This window comes from Cajanus cajan, chromosome 5, assembly GCF_000230855.2.
Source record: "Cajanus cajan strain Asha chromosome 5, NIPB_CcT2T_4, whole genome shotgun sequence".
NCBI classification, from domain to species: Eukaryota; Viridiplantae; Streptophyta; class Magnoliopsida; order Fabales; family Fabaceae; genus Cajanus; species Cajanus cajan.
This window is the reverse complement of record NC_138521.1, coordinates 61,342,443-61,357,291: the sequence shown is the minus strand read 5'-3', so window position 1 is coordinate 61,357,291 and position 14,849 is coordinate 61,342,443. Positions and strand designations below refer to the sequence as shown.

At 30.8% G+C, this 14,849-nt stretch overlaps 1 protein-coding gene across 1 annotated transcript; it reads left to right on the top strand.

Moving 5' to 3' along the window:
• The first annotated feature begins 9,817 nt into the window (after positions 1–9,817).
• On the top strand, positions 9,818–12,235 carry LOC109809785 (uncharacterized). The gene is made up of 3 exons (XM_029273324.2): positions 9,818–10,326; positions 10,416–11,665; positions 11,971–12,235. The coding sequence occupies exons 2-3, from the start codon at positions 10,607–10,609 to the stop codon at positions 12,031–12,033; spliced, it is 1,122 nt and encodes a 373-aa protein (XP_029129157.1). The 5' UTR covers positions 9,818–10,326; positions 10,416–10,606; the 3' UTR covers positions 12,034–12,235.
• The last annotated feature ends 2,614 nt before the right edge of the window (positions 12,236–14,849 follow it).

The following is a 14,849-nucleotide window of genomic DNA, read 5'->3' as shown; positions in this document are numbered from 1 at the left end:
ATACTATTACTGACAATTCTAGTAACCATTTTAAAGACTATTAAAAGTTATTTTTTCTAGTGACTTTTATCTTTTGCTAGTAAAACTTTAAATATTTTATTCCTATAATTTTTTTTTCTAAATTCATAACTTATATATATATATATATATATATATATATATATTTTATCTCTAGTCGATGTGAGATTTGTAAGATGAGAGTTATTTTCTATTTATATATTTTTTAATTAATTTTTTTAATTGTCTTATCTCTTAAGAGATGTGAGATTTATAAAGTGAAAGTTGATCTCTAATTATTTTATAGCACTATTAAAATGGGTAATAATGGGTGATTTGATACTAATTTATTATAGTGAATTAAGAGTTTAATTCAACCCTATAAAATTAACTTATAAAATGATAGTTATTACTCACTTATATATTATTTAATTATCTTATTTTTAATCGATGTGAGACTAGTTTTTTTCAATAAATAATTGTCGCTAATAATAAATTTTAGTATAATATAAATACATTTTTAGTAACTATTATATATTAGCTATTAATATTTTTATTATATAATTAAATAATAATAATTAAATTATTATTATTAAATAATTGTTGTTAATAATAAATTTTGTTGTAGTGAAAGAATAAGGGCAAGACACAATACCTTTCGTATAGGACATGAAAAGACATAACTCTTTTAAAAGCACCCATGATTACAATGTACCGTATTCCTTCACTATCTTTCCATAGAGAATTTAACTTCACAAGGTTCTTAATATACAGAAAGACAGTAAAAAAAGATCTCCATTATTGTAATTGACTCTACTGTGACAGTTCAAATTAATCTAATCATTCCTTCTATAAGCATCACAGAATATTCCATACGTCCTACTTTAATTAATTTATATCAGAAGCTTAAATGGATGATGTACAGCATTTTTGATTGAGATACGATTACATATTTATTAAGGGTAAGCATTTATTTTAATAATAATTTGAACTGTGATTCGTCAATTTTTATAAAATTAATTAGCTCTTTTAACTAAATCCAAAGTGTCATTAGTAATTTTTGCATATATTTTTTCTTTACTTTTTGTACACTTATGATCGCTTATTATAAATATAAAAAAATCCTAATTATAAGATTAGCCTTATGAGCAGTTTACTTCTTTGAAGGAAAGATTCCGAAAGAAAATATCAGCTTATTAGGAATTTCAATTAATTTTCTTTTAGGTAACGTACGATTCAGTACTTTTATTTAAACCTTCCCAACTGATGAAGTCACCTAAAAACTTTAAATATATTGTAAAATGTTATTTACTAGAATTACACTTAGCCTAATATACTTCGATGTTTTACAACAATGAGAGGGTTGCATCTTCAAGGGTACGAGAAAACGATTAAGACAAGCAAATTAAATAGTGTGTTTGTTGCTATCCATTCTCACTTTTCAAGGCAGTGCAATAATCTAATCTTTGTTTCACAGTGGTTTGACGTTGAGCGTGATCTAAAAGGTACAAACACAGCCTCAGTTGATAGATCTGGATGGAGATGTGTGTGGCATTACATTAGGCAAAAATATAAGTGCCTTCCAGAGTATTGGCTGCTCTAAAAGCTGCAGCTGCTGCTACTACATTTGGGGGACATAAGGAGGAAAATGACCAAGAACTTATACTCCAACAATCATAGTCACAAGGAAAGGGTAGATGAAAAGTCAATATTGGCTGCCACTAAAATATACTCTCTCCGATGTAGTTTTAACATTTAAAAAACTGTTTCGAAATGAATAGTGTATTCTCACTTTTCTCAGTTTTAGCATTCTCACATTTTTCTTTTTCAAAAGATACCCTTTCATAAATTATTCGATCATCACAATATGAGTACTAAAATAACTCTCTCTTTCAACTTTGGAAGTCTTTGCTGCTTCCATAACTTCATCAATTTCCGATTTGATATGCTTGTCATTTTTTCTACAACAAAACACAAGTCAATGAGTACAAACCATCACTTATATCACAACTATCCATCACTTATATGTATATATTTTTAGTTCTTGGGGTCTATTTTCTAAGTCAAACAATTTTAATTTGCGGTACTAAAAATAGTATTAAGTTCTTCAAGTTTTTTTGACATCTTCTTGGTTGGAATTCAAGAGTTCTTCGGATTTTAAACACCCATATGATATTGGATTCCATGTCTAACATAGTGGAAAACCTTCAAGCAAGTTTTCATTCATCTGTCATGCAACGTAATCGAAAAAAAAAAAACTTTTTTAAAATCCTTATAAATGAAGATTGGAACAATGACAAAATGCCTTGGCCAGATACGACACTCACAGAAATCCAACTACTTTTCTTGTTAGCTTAATATTCAAAAAAGTAAAAAAATAATAATAATAATAAATAAAACTTCCCTACATTCGACCAAATTCCATGACCACTGCACAAAATCTCAAATCAGCGAATGAATGTCCTGGGATGTAATTGAGCCGGTGTGACATTCAAGGCCTTAAGCAAACCTTTTTCACACTCAATTAATGGCTACCTAATTCTCAATTTGGAAGTTTCATAGCAAAAAGTGAATGTCTCCTTCTCCGAACTAGGTCCTATGCACACTGGTTATTTGTTAACACAAGACTCACAAACCAATTTCCCTTCATTTCCATCTCGAGAAATAACATGGTTCCTAGCTATCTATGCTCTCCATTATAAGCCATGAATCGATGATAGATGCACACTTTAAAACATCGTCTTTGACCTAGTTATATATTTTCCCATATAACTTAAAGACGCCATGGATAAATAACTTAACTATACTAACAAATAGTTGAGGAAGGAGAAAGGTGGTAAGCAATGAAGAGAGCAATTGTGCCTAAAAACCTCTAAAGTCTCACTAACAAAGTTCCATCAAAGAATATCGTATAAACCAATGTAGATTTAAGTATAAGTTTATATCGACTTTTCTTTAAATCGTTGTAAATTATGATTAATCTACATCAATTTTAAAATCAATGTAAAATTAGATACATTTTCTAAATTATTGTATTCTACATCGATTTTAGAACTGATGTAGATGGTGTCAAGGAACCGATGTAAATAACGTGTCTTGTAATAATAAATGCACTAGAGAATAAATTTTAGTTGCAATGACTTAATGGAGAAGGAGAAGCAACAAGGGTTTAAAAAAGAAGTAGAACTTTAGAATAGTAGCATAAAATCCCTATTTATAGAGGGAGAAGTGTGTGAAAGATTACAAACCAATTGAAAGGACACACATCAAATAATGTGACCTTCCCCTGCACAATAAAGACCCTCGCTACTCATATTATGACTCGTGTCAATAAAGTTCTAACACAACCCTGCAAAGTGGCAAGAGATATAACACACGTCCTTTCAGTAAAAGAATGCAAAAGGATGCATCATATATTATATTTGTGTACGATCTGATATCATCAATATTCACACTTTTTTCACTAAGATATCTTTTGATGTGGTATTGTTGATATCATTTGTTCAAAGATTGTTTAAAAACTAACCTTACATCTTTCTAGATTTAGGGCTGATAGACAAGTGTACCATATGGTTACACTGATGTGGGCCAATAGCTAACCTGTTGGGAGATGCTTTGACTTAATCCCTACACCTTTCAAGTTCAAGACTGGTAAACATGTGTAACATCCCAATATTTTATCAACATGTTTACACCAACATGGGCCTCATTGAGATGATAGAGGCAAATATGAATAACATATTTACCCAATCTATCACACAAATTGGATGAAAACCAACCTTTAACACTTAGTATGTGACTTAGCAATCACGCTTAAGGGAAGTCAAAATTTGTCTGACCTTGAAAAATCTAGACCAAATATTTTCTTTAATATCCAAAATAATATCCAAAGATATGATACATAAACCATCTTATCAAATTTTGAAATTTTTAGAATCATAAAAGCGTAAACAATTTACTATAAAAACCCTAACCCTAGGGCAAGAAAAACAAATTACACTTTTAAATACTTTAACTTGGATTAAGTGACTAGAAAAAACTTGAGTACATTTTTCAGATCGAAACATTTTAGCAATAATGCATTTATTAAAAGAGAGTTATTTTAGTATATAATTGTATAAAATAATTATATTTATTATTATCCTTAATACATTTATAAAAATCTTAAACTATAGTTATTCTAAAAAAAGAAGAAGAAGAAAGTATTAACTTTCTAAATTTGAAAAATCTTTCTTTAAATACATTTATAATATTTTTATCATAATTATAGTAACTCCAATAATTTTCTTTACATACACTTATTTTTAATTTTGTCCCGTTAATTTAATTAATGAGAGTGATACACATAGTTAATTAATATGGACATACATTATTGTATAAATTATAGATGATGAATCTTGTCTTTTTCTTCTAAGAAAATATTTGATTCATGAGCAGAAATGTTTCCAATAATTTTAACTAGTAGGAATAATAATAATAATAATAATAATAATAATAATAATAATAATAATTATTATTATTATTATTATTATTATTATTACTTATATTTGCACTCGTTTAGACATTAAAGAGATTAGCGTATCTTTTGCAATTGAGTGACAATTGTAAGAACTAATCATTAATTTGTGGAAATATGTATTAATTACAAGGATCAATACAATTTATTGTACTATTTAAAATTAAGTGACACTTATAAATGATAATTTGTGAACGTATATATCTCTGCGCGTGTATGTACTACCAAATGTGCTTCAAACTCCTGCCAAAATGGAACTCCAAGATATTGTAGATAGTGCAAACAAAATCATTGCTTAAAAAGCTTACTTGACATTAAGGATACTTTATCTTGTTATAATACAGTGTTGGCATCCACCCGGTTCAAATACATTGGTCATGGGTCAATATTAACGATGGTATGATTATATGAAGAGTGATCCTATAAAAAGACCACTTAAACCTTTAATTGGTTTCACATTTTCAAACATTTTTAGAAGACCACTTTGATTTTGACTATTTATACCGTTCAACAGCATGAAGTTAACGGCCATAAATCTTAATCGGGACATTAGATAGTTCATGTCTTCATGATACGAATCAGTCCGAATTTACAACACTGGTTATACATGCCCTCAATGCTATATCCATAATACTTACTTGCCGCCGATTGATAAACTTGTATATAAATTATTGTGACTAGAGAAATAAATACATTAGTTTTGTTGGTAGCAAATGTTTACATATGACCACAGAATTTTTTAGTTATCCGTAAAAATCAAACTCAGTGTCAAAGAGATTTACGATGACTTACGCACTTTACCCAATGAACTGAATTAAACTCTTTAATACAAACGAACAGAGATTTAGTCCATTAAACATGATTGTACAATATAAATTTTGAACTAACACGCAGTAGGAAAGTTAAAACTAGTGGGATTGATGGAGTATGCTGTATATTAGAGCCCCGTTAGATGCATAATCTTCCTAGCGAGACACAAAGTCCATGGCCAACAACTGATTCCAAGTTTTCCGAATCTGCGGAAGTATTGAAATTGCTAGTTTTTATGTGACATGTTTCCTTCATAAGACATGCTACCAATAAAACTCAATTTACTTGTAAGAAGAAAAAAAATGCTAACTGCACGGTTTCTAATGGACTGTTCTGAAATGATTAATTGCAGACTAAAACCTATTAAAAATTACAAAATTTTGTAAGTATCGAACTTTCTCTTATTTAATGAACCTTACTTATGATATTATAATTTCTAATATATTTCAACTAATAATAGCTGGATGTGTTAGAAAAGATGTGTACTCTAAGAAGTAATTATGTCACTTCTTTTCAACAGCAAGTGGTTTGCATTGTGTCAATATATCCCACTTTTCCAGTAAGGTTGTGGTCTAACTTTTATTCTAGCTAGGCTTGACTTTTAAACAGCTTTCCATGAAATTATATAACATAATTTTCTGCAGCATAGAGGCCTAGTGAATGATAGGCAGGTTAAACACCTTTACTTACCTTGGTTCACTACTTTTTGGTCTATATATGGACTCAACGCACTGTCTAATTTCAACTAGCTAGCTGAGGATTATATGCAGAACTTAGGACACGATTGCAACTAGATCTTGATCTTGATCTTGGTTCTCTAATTCCCTCATGGTATTAGAGTTTGATTGCAATTTTCAAATTGGTGTTACGTCCATTAGAATGTATCGAACTTTGATGCTAGCTACTGCTCAGTTTTGCATAAATATAGTTTCTGAAAAATTGTGGCTTAGGTATCCTCATACCCTGTTTCAATTAATACAGCTTTTGCTATAAATTATTGAGTACAATGTTACCATTAATACAACTACAAATCCTTCAGGGACGTAAGTTAACCTATAAAGTTACAATCATTGTATTACCATCTACCACATTTTTTTTCCTAATTCCTTTTTACTTTAATATTTTAAATTCTCAAATTTAACCTTTAAGAACTTTTAAATTTAAATATGTTTTTAATTACTCAAATTTTTGAATATATTTATTTTTATTTACATAAATTTAAAAACAATTTTTAAGTTCATGTTATTTCAAAAACAATCTTTTAGTTCATTTACTCAAATATTGTCAATGAATATCAAATACCGTTATACAAAAATTATTTATTAATATCTTTATCAGTAAAAATATCACATTAAATTTAATTAATATTTTATAATTATATCAATTTATCACTATCAATTATCTATTTATATATAATCAATTTTGTTTTGAAATTATACAAAACTAAAATAATCAATTTTAAAACAAGAGTCAAAAAAAATTTTTTACCCTAAAATTAAGAAATAAAAACATATTTAAGTTTCACTATATTATCATTCTCTTTTTATATTATAATTCTTTTTCTTCAAATCAATTACCTATATTCTACCCAAAAGTAGTCAAAGGTTGGGGAACATGACATTATCCCAAATGTTGGGTTCAAAATGCCACATAACCATTAATTTAGAAAAGACATTGCCTAATTACTACTCAATTTTAAATGTTAATTTCAAAGTAGTTAAAGGTAGGGGAACATGACATTATTATCCCAAATGTTGGGTTCAAAATGCCACATAACCATTAATTTAAAAAGACATTGCCTAATTACTACTCAAATTTAAATGTTAATTTCACCTTTGAAAAGGCATACCTCAAAGACAAGAATAATAGTAAAATGTATTTTGAAACTATTATCTTATAAATAGTTAAAATTTGCTGTTCTCAACCTAAATTTCTTATATTGTTATATACCTTTTATTTACATTTAAAAGCATTCGTAAAAATACAAAGATATGTACTGGTAATTAATTATAGACAACCAATCAACACAAGCTTTCGACAAAGTACCACAGTACAATTTTTGTCGCTTCTCTTTAATTCTACCATCGGAGGTAACCCTAACGACTGCGTATAGATTTTAATCAGCAAATCATTGGGCCTACCAATTAACATTGATTTGGGAAAGTTGCCTAAGGTGTGAAAGAAACTTTAGGGCCATCTAATCAAATCATAGCAGAGAAAAGATAATATAATAAAAACAATGAAGAACTTGCTCTTGCAAATCAATTAATTACAGTTAAACTCTAGGTAGCAGACAAGTTCCTCTCATAATGGACGAAGATGGGTATTTATGTTTTCTGCTTTCTGTCAAAAGCTATACTTCAATAATGAATACAGCTTCAACCAAAAAAATCCAAAAGAAGAACCAAACAATTTTATCTTGGTATCTAGTTACTCCACAGAACACAAACAACCTAGTCAAGTTCTGATGTTGAGGGGAAAAGCCAATGGAATACTCCAACATGAAAAATATAGCAACCTCCCTCCTCTGTGTATGTAAAAGTTAACAGAATAGCTTGTGTTACTTAATTTAATGCCCTAATGACTAGCATGTGTCCTTTGTTCTGGCCCACATGTATATATTATATCATACATGCGTGGTTGGAATTCATGAACTTCAGATATTTTCAACATGAGGATAAAATGCATTAATTATAGGCCTATCATCCATCAGAATTCCATATGAATTCCCCAAAACTTAGTACAGCTAGAACTAATTTCTGCGTCAAAGGAAACATTATATTTGAAGTAACAAAGCTAAGATCTCACTATCAACGTCCTAATTTGTTTCTGCACAAAGTCAGTTTTTTTTTTTCTCTAAAAAAATACAATATACATGCATACATACATATAAATATAATAAACTATCTATTTATTTAATTATCTGTGTTTCTGTCTATATATATCTAGTTGTACAGGACAAGTGAGTTGGGTTGCTCCCACACACAACAATAATAATAATAATAAATAAATAAATAAATAAATAAATGGTTCATCAACTAAGACTAAAACCCACAAATTAATGCCTCTCTACAATAAGGAAGAAAAAGGGAAAGAAACAAGGAAAGTTTTGAAACAAATGAGTTGAAAATAAAGTTTACAATTTCAACCACAAACGTTTTCTTGTTCCTTTTTCCTAATATAGTACAGACAGAAAAAAAAAAAAAAAACCATCCAGAACACATGGAAATGAAATTAAAGCATTTTGAGAATATTTAACCACGACTATATAAAGGATAATTGTGCTCTCGCAATCAAGCACTCCAACATATGTATGTACTCTACACAAGTTCACCAGTGCTTTTTTGTCATAGTTATCTCCTGCTTGAAAACAACCCCAGACCAAACCCTTTGCTTTGCGATGTATCGTGTGGTCCTTGTAATTATGCCATCTAAAGTGGTCTTGATCGAGACTGCTATAGCTATAGAGAGAGAGAGAGAGACAAGTGGTGGGGAGAACGGCATGTATAACTGGAAAGACAGAAAGAGAAAGGGAGAAAAAACAGAAAATTTTGGTGTACTATATAGAGTGCTTTCAAGTGTGGATGGACTATTGCCATTTTGACAACAAGTTGGGAGAGATCATGGGGTGTTTATGGATCTATGGCAAGTTGCAATTGGTTATTAGGGCTTGGAAGGTGTCATACTCTACATATATACATGCCAGTGGCAAGTACAGGCACAAGTGCACAACCATTTCTATCTTTCTTCGTAGAGAGGTAGACAGAGAAAGAGAGTGAAAGAACCTACTTTGCTATATATATATATATATATATATATATATATATATATATATATATATATATATATATATATATATGTATACCAAAGTAAGCAAAACCGATAAGCACGCAGCACGCATGGGAAGGAAAACCAACAACAACATTGTCTAATAGTCTGATATCGATAGATAGATACATACATTGATATCTACCACAAACACAACGCAATGTGAGAGAGAGAGTTTGTGAGAGTGATGGTGCATCTCTTTTTGGAGAAAGTGACATCTTGAGGAACCCCAGTCAAAGGGAGCATTGGCTACCATTGCAAGCCCGTTGGATGGAAATAATTGTACTTTGTTTCCCCCATTATCTACTTTTAGGGTTAGATTCACACCGACACGTGGAGGTTTAATCCAGTGAATCAAAATTATAGTTAACAAAGACAAAGGGAATAAAAAGAAGAAATGAAATTATTTGAGTTATGTGAATCTTCCCATAAAAAGTCACGGCATGTGACATCCCACTCCTACGCACCATGCTCTGTGGGACAAGGTTGAACGCAAATAGTAACCTTTCAACAAACAGTTATCCAGTACGAGTTAGTTTATCCTACACGATTTTTTCCACAAAATTGATCATGAAACACGATTGTTTCGACATTTTTTTTAGACTATGGAAAGATTACAAGATATTTTTATAAATTTGTGAAAATTCTTTGTTAAGTTAGTCAATATTGTGAGAATTGAAGCTTGGTATAGAGTAGGAAATTAAAGGTGTGTATAGTGTGATGAAGTGAGTGAGGGGTGAGGAAGTTGGTTTTAGTTTTCTGTCAACTCGCGTGTGTGTGTGCTGTGCGCACCACGTGAAGTGGCACAAACTAAAACTTTTTTCCTATCCACTCACTTGTTCTCGCAATTTTATCGTCCTAAAGAGATCACAAACTTTTTGCTCAAAAGAAACGATTAAGAAAAAGGATGCCCCTTGTCTACAATAAATTGCTCTTGTTGGATCCTTTGTCTCTCACATTATCTTTAGTACTCACTAACTACTACTCTCCCTCTCTCATAATTCAATCCTCATGCTTATAAGGTATTGTTGTCTATGTGCTGTCATTCTCACACAGTACCACAACTTTGCTCTCGCAAGCCAGTTGTACTGTGGCACCACTCTCTCGTAAGCATACACATACGGTGGTGCATCATAAACGTAGCCGTGTCCCTCTCACTCACTCACTCACCCTAGGTGAAAGTAAAAGACATAGTACTAGTATTAATTAGTAGCACTTGGTTGTCTTTCTCATCAAATTATGTTATGTTTTCGTTTACTTGCAGGGAACAGGCAAAACAAAAATGAAAGGATGGAAAACGATAGAATTAATAGCTGCTCTTTCTTTTTCAATAGGAAGAGAGAGCTATAGTGAACATGTCGTTCTCAGGCATTGAAAGTCCCAACCAATTACCAGTTCCACCTTGAAGGGTAGGGTTAGTTTGGTGCAGTCCCAAGCTTAATATTAATTCCAGATATGTATCCCTCAAATACCTCCCTCAACGGCAATGACCTAATCTCCTACCCTAACCAACCATTTTGCTTTAGGCCTTTTTCCTTTGAAAGCAACCCAACTAATTCTTCAAAAGAAGAAACCACCAATTCCAATTACAATTACGCCCTCCCTCCTCCTCCTTTGTCCTTTTTCCAATCTCCCTTTGACGAAAATATCTTCCTCGAACACCACCATGACTTGCTCTTACTCCACCAGTCTCCAGCTGATCCTGGACTCATCAAAAACCTTGACGTTGTGGCCGAACTCGAACCGGTTCCTTGCGCCGGACACGGCGGCGCCACCGCGATGGAGCACACTCCAAGGAAGAGATCTTGCAAGAGAGACCGGCACAGCAAGATCAACACTGCACGAGGACTGAGGGATCGACGAATGAGGTTGTCCCTCGAAGTTGCAAAGAGGTTTTTCGGCTTGCAAGACATGCTAGGCTTTGACAAGGCCAGCAAAACCGTGGAGTGGCTACTAAACCAAGCAAAGGTTGAGATCAAACAACTTGCGAGAGAGAAAAGCAGTGTTGGTGGTGCCAAGAGTGCATCATCAACTTCGGAATGCGAAGGGGTGTCTAGCTTGGACGAGGTTGTAGTGAGTGGAGAAGGAGAACTTAACGAGGAGCAAGAAGGGGCCAAGAGAAGAACAAGCAAGGTTTGTAGAAAGAGTGCATTCAATCTTATTGGTAAGGAATCGAGGGAAAAGGCAAGAGCAAGAGCGAGAGAAAGAACAAGAGAGAAGATGAGAACTCGGAGAGTGTTGGCTGAAGCATCAAACCTGAACCGTTTCAGTTCTAATTGGAACCCCTTTGAAACGGTTGAAGACTCTGCGGGTACTCAGAGCCAAAGCGTGAACCATCCCACCTTGAATTTGCACCTTCCTGAGCCTGAAGAACCAAGTTCTCACGCAAAGGAGCATTTGGGAACCGTAGAGGACATGGCTCATCATGAAGATAATTCTTTGGTGATCATGAACAAGTGGAGTCCAACTACTATGATCTTCAATTCTCTCAGCAACTCTGGAATCCTTCACGAAGTAAGTTCAAATCAATTTTTCATATTTAACTTCACTTGCACAAAAAATTAGCACATACTTAAGTTTCGGACAAGGTTAACATGTGCCTCTAGAATACTACCTTGATTATCGACACATAAATTAGCACATAGTTAAGATTTTTCTGTATATGTTGGCGTTTGGAAAGATCCTTGAGTTATTTTATGCATGCTTGGTCTAACTCTAACCATTAGCATGTTGATCTGTTTCACTGACAACCATGCATTTTCTACATACGAAGTTCATTGGTAATGTTGCTGATCATTCATCCATGAAATTGTTTGCAGCATCAATTTGCAGAATTTCAGTCATTGGGAAAACCTTGGGAAGCCTACAACAATCACATCTAGCTAATATTTGTGCTCATCATCAATTGCACCCATCATGTTTTTGTGTCAGCAGAATAAAATACAATCATGCTATGTATTTCTTTACTTTCCTTTTGGCATGTAATGCGCTAAGGTATCTTCCATCTACTAGCTAGCATATGGGAAACAACATTTCATGAATGCTTGTATGTCATCTCTATAAAATTTTACTTTTTATTGTTTATATTTCAACAATATATATATATATATATATATATATATATATATATATATACATATATATATATATATATATATATATATATATATTAAAAAGGTATTATTAATATATCATAATTGTCGACTTAGTGATATTTTAATTAAGAAAATAATTAATTGATTCCTTTTCCTAACTCTGGATGCATATGCATTAAGAAAAAAAAATTTATGCTACTATGGCCGTCATATATATTCATTTACATATAATAGTATTGTTGATGCTACTTTACATATTTATTTTCAGTTGTAGTTGTTTTTTATCAAAGTCCCATGATCTCTTGGAAAAGTGTTAGGGTTACTTCTCAGATTTATGTATGTTTCTAATTGTTTGTGGATATATAATTTCGTAAGTGTAATGCAATGTGTGAATTCAGCTTAGCTTTATAGACGTGACTGAATCGACACTTGGGTGACGATCCACTATATATCCACTTCCATGACAAGTTTGATTAACTTATGCGTTTGAATGTTGATCACAATTATTTAGCTCGATTATGGTACAAAATTAAGAAAAACTAAGACGAAGCTAACTAGCTAAGCATGTTAAGGAATGTTAATTGAGGCAAAGTATAAATAATTTTAGTTTGACAATTTGACAATTTTAGTTTGATGGGACAATGGAGGAAGGAGATAATTCTAATTGATAAAATTAAGATAAATATATTTACAAAGAAAATTTTAAAAGTGATGCAATAGACTGTATACATCGTTCATAAAGTGGTTAGTGTAGGTTCATTTTTTATTTTTGGTAGCAATTTTATGAAGACTATTAATTAGGGTGATGTATTATAGAAAAATTATTGAAATATGTTGGTTTTATTTCCCTCAATAATGTCTTTTTCATATACACAGTTAGTTATAGCAACAATAAATTATTTCTACCGTAACGCATATGTAGGTTTAAAGTTGAACAACCAGTAAAAGCATATAACATTGCCGAATTTTGTTTGAAGATCAATCTTAATCCTATGTATGCCTTATAGTATAGAATGTATGGTTTTCAATTATGTAGTTGTCTCGTATTACGAATAAAAATCCAAGTTTTCAATTAGTTAGTTTTCATAGGTTTTCAATTAGTTAGTTGCCTTAGTCAATCGAGTAAATTTTCCATGTCAAACAGTGAAAACATCTCAACAAAGATGATTGCAAAAATTCTTTTGATACAAATTGTGTATTATTTTATAATTCCACTCAATTATCTTCTCATAGTTTTCTTATTTATTTCCATTTTTTTATTTTTAAACATCTATGTGTCATTTGAAGTTTTTTTATTGGGGGGGGGGGGGGTGTTGTTGAGTTATCTCGTTTTGAAATTGTTTTAGTACAATAAAATTGTACAAGTAATTATTAGCCACGAGATAGATTGGCAAACAAGGGAGAAAGTTGTGAAATAAGATAAATGATGAGATAAAAAAAAATAAAAGAAAAAATAGTATTAAAAAATAAAAGTATATTACGTGAATAATATAACTAGTCTCATTATAGCTTATGAGAAAGAAGAAAATTTACATGAGTTGACACTGAGTTTCACGGCAAAAGAAATATATGTCCGAATATTGGACACATTTTTGGTTTGAGTAAGTACCTAGCTATGTTGATATAATGTTTATAATGAGAATAATTATAAATTATATAAAATAAGTAGCTAAATATAATTGAAAAAAGGATTATTAAATATATATATATATATATATATATATATATATATATATATAAAATAAAAGATGTAAATATACTTTATCACGCAAATGTCAACTATGACTGGAGCAAAACGCTCCCTTTTGAGCTGAATTCTGTTGTCGTGGGTTCAAAGCATTTGAAAATGGAGAAATTTCGTTAATATAATTTATTGAAACAATGATAAAGATAGATAAGGAAAGAAGAAATTATACATGAAATAAATTTGTTTTTGAATGTAATATAAAGAACAAATTAATATTATAAAATTATTCTTAAAATATAATTATATAAATAATACAACTTTTGAATTTTTATGCCAGATCGATGTAATCATATACATTAAAACAGGTCTTAGTCATTTCACGAGTTTCAGAAAAAACTACATCACTTAACAATATTTGCAGAACTTTAACGAAATTGGGTGGGTTTTGCTTTTCTATATGTACTTCCTTTTATGGGTGGTGATATGGTCAAATCCAGATTAATGTATCCACTACAGAATGTACGATACAATTATATGTATGTTAATACCATTGCTAATTAAGAAAATAATTTAGTAAAGTAAAACACGACCCGTCTTTAATATTTATATCTTGAAAAATTAATACAATACACAATTTATTTTAATATTAACATTCAATTGAAAAATTGAAAAAAAAAACTCGCTTCTTAAACAATTTAAAATATAAATATCATGTATCATATCATATATGAATATATGAAATAAATACAGAATATCATATACCCAAACTTACAACTCTCTTTACAATTTTTTTCTTCTAATAATTATATCAAGAAACAATACACGTATTTAATGATTGAAAACTACAATATTAAAGTTTTGTTTGAATAAAAAAATAAAATAAAATATTATTTTAAAAAATAAAATTGATGTATTT